The sequence below is a fragment of the Trachypithecus francoisi genome, unplaced genomic scaffold (assembly GCF_009764315.1).
Source record: "Trachypithecus francoisi isolate TF-2019V2 unplaced genomic scaffold, Tfra_2.0 Contig00168, whole genome shotgun sequence".
NCBI lineage: Eukaryota > Metazoa > Chordata > Mammalia > Primates > Cercopithecidae > Trachypithecus > Trachypithecus francoisi.
In genome coordinates, this window is record NW_022680498.1 from 337,709 (window position 1) to 347,561 (window position 9,853).

General features: G+C 44.3%; 1 pseudogene and 1 gene segment (V, D, J or C); both read right to left on the reverse strand.

Annotated features, from left to right (window-relative positions):
* Positions 1-5,603: 5,603 nt before the first annotated feature.
* On the reverse strand, positions 5,604-6,187 carry LOC117074548. The segment is given in 2 exon segments: positions 5,604-5,995; positions 6,083-6,187. Coding segments are annotated over 2 exon segments (426 nt in total).
* Positions 6,188-7,571: 1,384 nt separating this feature from the next.
* Positions 7,572-9,204, reverse strand: LOC117073163 (annotated as a pseudogene).
* Between the last annotated feature and the right edge of the window lie 649 nt (positions 9,205-9,853).

Below are 9,853 nucleotides of genomic sequence, written 5' to 3' on the forward strand. Positions count from 1 at the left end.
TCTTACTTCTAGGGCTCCAGACTCACTCGCTTCTCTGTCCTGGGAAATCCTAAGCTCCTGTCTTTTCCACATTCTCCACACCAGCTTCTCCTCTGCCTGTTTGGAGAAGATGGGCATCTACTTGAAGTCACAGTGTAAGCTTACATTTTGTCCACATTGTACACCTGTTAAAAGCAGAACGTAAACATCTCATCACAAACAAGGGTATTTCCAACACTGGTTAGCATGGAAATTTTTGAGTCACAAAACATACTGATAATTTTCTGATGAATTGTTTGTACCCTTCAGCCAACTTTGACCATCATCAATGTGGTTTATGTTGTTTAACTTTTCAACACCTGTTTCCCATCAACTTACCCCCTTGCTAGGTGATTTCTACAACAGATCAAAGAAAAGGTATTTTATCATTGGTACACAAATCGACAAATATATACATTTGAAATGTTCCCTAATTTTTGCGCATTAAAGCAACAGATTTCAAGGATTCTCACATTAATTGATTTGTTTTTTGATCATCCATATCTAAAGTTAATTTATTGTAATAAGTGGGAAATTGAAGGAAGCACAATGAATGTTAAGATTTGCAGATGCAGGACTCACAGCATTGCATATTGGAATATAGTAAATTCCAGATGGGCACCTACATTCCTAATTATTTATTGACTTTACCCAGTCCTCCTAGTGCAGAAATATCTCTTCTGTGGACACAGAGCTCATAAACCCATCATTCTTCCTTCAAAAATTTCCTCAACAAAGCCTATTATGGGACTTCTGGTTGATGAGTTTAATGTTTGAATTACATTGATCACATGGCTGATTTGAAGCTCTGTAATGAATATTGTGTTGAAGGATTGCTAATGTAAAGTTTCTCAGTTACCAGACATTTTCCCAACTCACACATATTCTGCAGTTTATTTGCTCTCAAGGGATTTCTGTCCCCCAAATTTGCTTTATGATCTACTGGCTTCCTGTGGTTTCTTTAAGCAGGACTGGGAAAGCCCATCATGCCCTCTCCACTCTCTACACATGAACCCATGGGATCCAGCATCTATGGATTCATGGGAATCAGACCGTAAATGAGTGAAAAGAGGCCGTGATGGGCAGCTGCAGAGACCAGCTGGGCTCTCAAGTCCCTGGGCCATGGGGAGATATGTGTGATATATTTGTATTTTCATATTCATATCCTTCTCCTGCTAACCAAATCTGAAGGAAAATGTTCTCGCTTAATATCTTCTGTTGAATGAACTTTGAATCCCAAACACAAAATTTCCAGAATTTTTTGAAAAAATTATTATCTTGACCTCAGATTTGTACCTCTTCCTGGCCTTCCAATGTGGGTGAACTCACATATTTAGCAAACATGTTTTGAGTCTGTCCTTAGTGCCAGGCAGTGTTATGGGCTCTGTAGCTACAGCAATGACAAGACAGAAAATAGCAGCAACTACAATGAACAATCTCATGGAGCTGAAATCTCAGCAGCGGAAACACAGAGAATAGAGTCACTAGCTGTAAAGAAATATCTTCATGTGGCTGATCCCACCCTGACCAGTTAGTCACCCTGGGATTTAAAGCCCGTTGCTGACAACTGAGAGACCTGCATTTCTATAATTCTGAAGAATGGATTGACTTCTGCAGAACTTGATGGTTTTGTTTGACTATGTGTGTTATAAATAATCCCGTGTAAACAGAATGTGGTCATTCATCTTGGCCTCACAAATGGCTGGGATCTTACTGTAGGTCAGAGGTCAAACAGAACATTCCCATCCTTCAGAGGAATTCTTCATGGTAACTAGACAGCTGAGTGTGAGGAGACAGCTTTGTCATCACATCACCTCCCCACTGCTCTGTTTGTGATGGATAAAGAGTAGCAGAGACGGCCAGGTGCGGTGGCTCAAGCCTGTAATCCCAGCACTTTGGGAGGCCGAGACGGGTGGATCACGAGGTCAGGAGTTCGAGACCATCCTGGCTAACACGGTGAAACCCTGTCTCTACTAAAAAAAAAAAAAAAATACAAAAAAAAGCTAGCCAGGCGAGGTGGCTGGCGCCTGTAGTCCCAGCTACTTGGGAGGCTGAGGCAGGAGAATGGCCTGAACCTGGGAGGCGGAGCTTGCAGTGAGCTGAGATCCGGCCACTGCACTCCAGCCCGGGCGACAGAGCGAGACTCCGTCTCAAAAAAAAAAAAAAAAAGAGTAGCAGAGACACCACAACCCTGGAAGCCTGCCCTGGGAAGGTGGCAGGGAAGAAGGAAGGTAAAGAGAAGGGTGAATAAGGATGCCTGGGTGGGGGCTGGACCTCCTTTCCTTGCCCAGACACAGAATCCTGCCTTTCCACTGCTCTCTAGCTTTTTCACTGACCTTTACCCACCCCACCGCCCATCACTGAGGAGGCCACAAGCACCCTGCCCCATAATGACAGCTTGGGAGCCTTTTGCCTGTGCTGGGCCTCAGTCCTCAGACTCTTGCGCCCGCACAGACTGCAAATCAGTATGCTCCCAAATCAGTGACTTCAGCACTGACACCTCAGCTCTCATGGTTTCTGACAGAGCTCTGGGAGGTTTCATCGTGAGCTTTAACAGCAGCAGCCCCTTGGATGTGTAGGGGATCATCCCATGTGCTCTACGATGCTCTGTCCTGACCCTTGGGGCTTTTGCTCAATAGAAAGTAACCAGGTCTCTTTTCAAGTGTGAAAAGTGATCATTCACGTTAATCTTATTGAATAACAGGGAAGGGCAGCAATGAGTCCTGAGTCCTGTGAGCTTTCCAGAGAGAAGAGGAGTGTGACACACTCGATCACAGCTACAGGCTGTTGTCAGGTTTCCATCACAAGGACACACTCAGGGCCTCAACCATTCGCCTCTTTCCTCTAGTCCTTCTCACCATGGTGTGGGTCACACACATTTGTCCCTGCTCAGCTGCCACATTACTTGCCAGAGACCTCATCTCTCTTGTGTACAAAGCCACCATGTCCTAACTGGACCATCTGCCTTCACTCTGTCCCCTCCTTTTTCATCTTCCTTAGAGAAGCTGGACTTTTCCTCCTGAATCTCAAACCAGAGTCTGTGTCTTCCTTGCTTCCAGCCTCCTAACGGCTTCTTGTTCCTTACCATCTTCTGGCCCATGTCAACCCTTGTATACCTCACCATACACCCTATTCCTGTTGACTTGCTGGCTCTCAATCTTCTGTGAGGTATTATCCCTGTAAAGACAGGAACCCTGTCTGTCTTGTAAATTCTGTATCCTGAGCCCTCTCCTGAGCCTGGCACATAGTAGGTGTTTAGTAGACAACAAGGATGAACAGACCTTTGCATTAGTGCACATACCTGAGGCTGACCCAGCTGGATTCTGTCCCTTCTTACCCTGACTCCTCTCGGGTCTGTCCCCAGGGCAGTCTGTTCCTGGAATCAAAGACTTTCCGATTTTTTTGAGGCAGTCTGACAATGCTGTTGCTAAGGGCCTCCTCTGAGGGCTGGCTCTGAGAGAACAAAGCTGTATTGTCTAGATCACTGTCCCTGAACTGAGTCTTGGACCCTGGTTAGTGGCAGCACCAAGAAACCTCCACACAAATGGTAAACAGACCAGCTGTCCTGGTTGTGGGTGGTACTGTTGGGAGGTCATGCTCCTAGGAGACCTGGCATGTTCTTATCTCACTTCCCCAGACTGCAGCACTGTTTGGACCTCCGGGGGCTGTCTGAAGCCAATGGGAGTGATCAGCCTTGTCCTCAGCCTAAAGCCCAGAGATGCTTAGGAAGGCCTCCTTGCAAGACTGGGAGCCTGAGCATCCTTCCTGGATCCCTGCAGTCAGATATTTACTTCTATGAATCAGCAGTTTGGAGGCACTTCCTGGTCATTGTTGGTGTCAGGTCACAATTCCAAAAACCTTATTGGTGCTGCTTGCAGTGCAGGAGATGGTGGCTGGTTTAGCCACAGAGAGACGGTGCAGGCTACCAAATGAGCCCTGATTGCCCAGTACTGTGAGAGTCAGGAGAGAGACACAGGGTGAGGGAGGCACCTCAGTGAGTCAGGGGAGCAAAGCAGAGCCCTGGTCCTCCCAGTGCCAGTCCCTGACTCCCTGTCTCCAGCTACCTGTGCAGCTGCTGAGGAGGGTGAGGAGGAGGGGGTGCAGGCCATGGTGGAGATGTTTCTAGAGCTCTGCTTCCTGAGCCACACAGATTAGGGGGAACAACACCTCTTCCCTGGCCTTTCTTGGAGGAGGGGACTTAATGCGAATCTATCCTGACCCCTGGCTGTGCCCCTCACATAAGATGCTGAGTCTGGTTATTCTTTTCGAGGAGCGGGTGGTTGGAAGTTGGGAGAGTGTGGCCCCATCACTGTCCAGGAAACCTGGAAGAACACAGCTGCTAAACCCAATGAACAGTAAAGGGAAACAAGGAGACAAGTGTCTGATTTGCAAGCTGAGGTCAGCCAGGAACTCACTTCCCAGGCTGCCAGAAACCCATGGGTCTCTCTTCGTATTTAATTCCTCACTAGATCAGCACATGAGGGAGAATGCTGGAGCTTGGGAAGAATCAGTTAGCCTATTTGTGTGGTTCACTGGGTATATTGGAAATGCAAAAATCCCCTGGAATCAGGAGAAAGTGCTGGCTGAGATAAAAACATAAAAAGGTAAATATAAGAGAATTAGCCAACTTTGAGCTTCTTCAGAACTAAGGGTATCGGAGCGTTTGAGAAGCACGCTTCTAATACACGCACGAAGACATTGTATATAGTTTGGGATATAAATTGTTCCTCATGCCTCAATCTCTTATGCTCCAACTAATATGAACAGGAAAGTTTTATTTCTCTATTTTGTGCATTGGGAAGTCAGGAATAATGTTCTCAAGGCTTTCCACTGAAAAGCACAGGCATTTTCTCTGACCTCACAAAACCCACAGAAATGACCAGGAGTGTTTTCATAATAACATCATATAACATCATTGACTAGCAAACAATTGGAATTATGTAAAAACTAGAATACTTCACTGGTAGTCAGTTAAAAATACAAGGAGCAATTATTAAAATATTTTATCCTTTTAAACAAATGGAACACTACTTACATTAACTTTAAATGACAAGGGCATCAAGGTGTATAAAACCAGATCAAACAAGGTTTGATCACCATTGTGCAAATATTAAAAACAGAAATTTAAAAAATGCATCCAAATGAAGAAAGGTCCTTATTCTGATTGCTTGGGATAAGGTCGCTTAGCAGAGAACTTGGTGATTTTAATACTTTTTGATTTTAGGCATAAAAGGAATGTATTGATAATTGATAATAGGCATGTATTGCTTTGAGAGTAACTCGATAAAATAAACTTTAATAATATCCACGTAGAGAGTTTATTCTCTTTGTTCTTAGCTCAGAAGGTCCATCATTTGAAGAAGCTTCTTTCTGGAGGAAATGAATTTAGACTCAGCCTTTAGATCTGATCCTGCTGTTTGTTTTTTTGTTTTTAATATAAAACAATTAACTTTTGCTTTCTCTGATTCAATTCCTGCAAATCACTCTCACATTCCCTCCACTTCAGGGCACAAGAAGGGATAGAAATCAATTCAGACCCTTTCCTTCCCCTTTCTATGGCTGCTCCCCATGTAGGCTGTCTTGGGAGCTGGCGTGTCTGATCATGTGATCTCCACGTCACAAGGACCCAGGGAGGTTTTTGTCTTGGTTCCTCTTATGAGTCTGTCACTGTGCTGAGCACCACTATAGTACAGTGAGCAGTAATAGTCAGCCTCGTCCTCAGGCTGTGCACCTGACAGTGTCAGGGCAGCTTTGCCCCCAAGGATGGAGCCTGAGAACCGGGCAGGGGTCCAGGAGTGTTTGCTGCTTGTAGCATAAATCAGTGCCCTGGGGGCTTGTCCAGGTTTCTGCTGGAACCAGTTTGGATAGTGACCACTGGTGACTGCTCCAGTGCTGGAAGCACAGGTGAGAGTGACTGTCACTCCTGGGGACACAGTCCGTGAGGGCTCCTGAGTCACTACAGCCTGAGAATTGGACCCTGAAACAAAAAACAGACACATGTTAGGAATTAGAAGGGGAGACACAAGGATCCCTCCAAAGGCTGGTATTTGAAATCTCTCTTAACCTGGGCAGCAAGTGAGGAGGAACTGGAGCAGGAGCAGAGTCCAGGCCATGGCGCTGATATTGGAAGAGACCCCTGGCTCCAGAGCTGGGGCTGGATTCTGATGGCTCTTTATCTCCTATTGAGCTCTCCACAGGGAGGGGGTGTGTTGTGTGCTGCTGTATGCAAATCTTTACTGCCTTTATCACCACCTAGGTGCAAGTCCTGAGAGCAGCTACACTGTGAGGGGCCAGCCCAGGGTGGCTGTGTGCTGTGGATTTGCCCTGTGGGAGGAAGCAGCTGCTCTAACATTTATATGAGTCAGTGAGCAACTGTGCAGGGTTCATTTAGTTTGACTCTCTTGAGCCTCTTACAATCCAAGAGACCCCGACCGCCCCCTGGTGGCTCTCCTGGACTGAAAATGCGTGGTCTTTCACATGTTCAACAAATAACTATTGATTTATCTTTGGACATCGCCACAATATTTTCCAGGGCAATTCACGCCCATTACTTGTCTATTCTTCGCTCATTCCTATTTGTTCTACTTTCTCTTGCTGTTGCTGAAATCCTGCCCCGTGACTACAATTCGACTTTAGTGCTACATGGTGTTCATTGTTATCTGAATGTTTGAATGACTAAACAATTGTTTTAATGACATAACTGACTTTTTGAAACTATTTGTGTTGAGCATTATATTAAGTGAACAGGTGGTTTAAGTGAGAATTTTTTAAATAATTTACTTTAGAGAATTTTTAAAAAGAAAATGACCAAAGGTGGAAGGTTGAAATTTCATTGTCAATTCAGTGGAAACTCAAGTGAGCCATGAGGATGATCATCAAGGTTTACATAACAATCCCACTCTCACCCACCCCATCACTCAAAAGTCCTCTGGACACCAAGCCAGGGTGAGCTTTGCTGGTTGGCAACGCTTCCTACATAGAATCACACATTGTTGCCAGCAGAATGGAGCATTGTCTATTACTCCACTGGGAGAGGACAACTGGATGCTTGTACTTGGAATTCTCCTGAACTCTGCCCATGTGCCTCTTCCCTTGAATTATTTTAATCTGTATTATTTTCCTGTAGAAAAATTATATTAATGAATGTCACAGTTTTCAGTGATTTATGTGAGTCCTTCTACAGAACCACAAGAAGTGAAGGGCTGTTGGGAGCTCTTGTCTTACAATCAGCTTCAGAATTGAGAGTGCTCTTGGGGATCTTCAGACCTCCCAGGTTCCAATCTCACATTGTTCTTTTTTTTAACTTCAAAACAAGTTTTATTTGGGAAGAGTTTCCCATTTTGTCAAAGCTGCAAGCAAGCTTCTTTCACAATTACACTTCTAGAGATCTAGTAGTTTCAGAGATGTCAGTGTTCAAAGGTATGTTTTAAAATCAATAACAAAACCAAACCCACACCAAAAGGCAATCACTTTTTGGTTGGTCTCAAAGGGACGGTCACCAATTTCAGTTGTTCTCAGAAACAGGCTCACCACTTCCTTGGAAAACAGCATGGAATCAGTGCCCACAGAGGAAATGTCTTTAAACATGTTAGTTATTTGGACAAGATTATTTGCTTCTTAGAAAATACAATAAGATAAACAGTCCCAGCTGGCAAAGTGTGCAGCATGGCACCAGTTTTACAGAGGGATTACAAGATCCTGGGATCAGTAGCTTTTGGCTGATGGCACAGAATATAAGAGCAGTCACCAGAAGTGGAAGAAGAATGATGACGAACAGGGAGTCTCTCACAGTCTTATTCATCCTTTTAACTTGCTAAATGGATATGCTATGTTCTGCAGCATCTTGAGAGAATGTTTGAGAGAGTTCAAACAACAACAAAAGCCATCCAGTATTATTCCCCAGAAAGTCCATATTTGAAAAGAAAGAGAGACCTGTTCAGGGTTCCCATGGAGGACTGTGCCTCCCATTCACTTCTGTCTCCAGGAGATACAAGACATCAGCCAGAGTGTGCTCTACCACAGTGTCCCAGCCCATGTCACTCATAGGGGAATAAGTGAGATCCTTTGGAAGACACTTGCAGCACAGTCCAAAGTTAATGCAAACCATGCAGCTGTTTTCCAGTGAGATGACTGGAAATCAACTCCCTCAAAAATACCTTTTAAGCAACATCTTAATTGACACAACTTTTATAAAATATTATTTTACTGTGCAGAATCTGTTTCAGGTTCTTCTGTGCTTTATCTAAAATGTCTTTTTCCTCAGAATACAAATAATTCTTGTACTTTATCAAACCCTCATCTTTGTAAGTATCAGGCAATAACTTGGCTGTCTTTGTGTCTTCAGAAAGATTAATATAAATCCCAATAACTCTCCCTGCCCAAAGCTAGAAGAGTACTGTTTGTCTGTGGACTGGTGGAACTTAATTCCCTTTTGCTCCTCCAAGAGTAGCTAAATTTATCATAACCTAAGGGAGATTGATATTTACCTTAAGGCTGAGACCAACCCAGTCAGGCAGTGGTGTCTGGTGACAGCTCATCCATGGTGATTTCAAAGTACCAGGTCCCTTTCTATGCCCCATGAGAGGCCTTACAGAGTAGTCCTTCTTTCCAACCACAGTCAGCCAGCTGGCCATTGGAGATCTTTACCTGGGGAGCTCAATCAAGTTAGGCTAACAAAACCTGTTCATAGAGGCAGTCACTGTGGAGGTCTCCAGGAATAAGTTCTCCTGCCTGGAAGTCTTCAACCTTCTGAGGACCAAGAGTGTGTGGATCAGGCTCAGTTAGAATATAGCAGTAGCCATCTTTGTTAAATGCGTGTTCTAAAAGGTGTAAGGGGGAAGGCACTGAGCAGAAAGCAAAGGGTCCCTCTGGGCCTTCTTGATGTTCTCTGAGATCTCATCCTGCTGTTAGCACTAAGCTCCTCTTCCTCTTTTCTGCTGCTTCCTGTTCAGTTCCCCCATTCAGATTCCTACTCGTAGACAGGGCATTGCTTTGCTTTTGGTTGTCATAAATAGGATCTGTGTTACCAAGGTCCTGATCCAAAAGTCCACATCTTGGGCAATCTTCTTTCAGGTCTTTACTCCCTGGATCCAGGTGTTTCTTTACCAAGAATAAATCTCCTTCTTTCCTCATTGTTTTAACAATGTTATTCAGCCTAGTCATTTCCCCAGGTGTCTGAATGGTCATCATGCACTCCCATTATTTATCCAGAAATGGTAAAATATTCATCCTGTGTTGGAGACTGCCATGCCAGGTTGACCAAAGCACTGAGGGACATTTCCTTCATGTTTGCTTGCTTCTGGATGAAATATACCACTATCATTGACATATCTTTGCCAGATATATCAACTATGAACCATTTTCATAGGACAGCGGATGACCGTCTCCAGCTGTAGAGGCTGCTACCACTGCCACCAGCTTCATCTCCACTTCTTTGGCTATTGTTGCACTAGTGGCAGCTCCTGGACTGGGTCAGGCACTCACTGCTACCATCATGGTGACCCCCAGACTTTCTCATGTTATTTTGTGTCACCTGCAATGAAGCACCTTCAACTCTATTGGTCTGTTAAGATGCTGTGGGGCTTGCACAGAAGGAAGGGTGTCCTGGAGACTCAGGCACACTCTCCTAGTCCTGTTTGCTTTTATTGTTCTTGGAAGTAGAGAAACTGCACTGAATAAAAATCTTTTTCTTTTTGACTGTGTTAAATTATTCAAACACAAAATACACAAAATACAACATTTTAACCATTTTCAAGTGTATGCTTCAGTGTCATTAAGTAAATTCACATTGTTGTATAAGCATAGTACCACGATTTATCTCCAGGTATTTTTCATC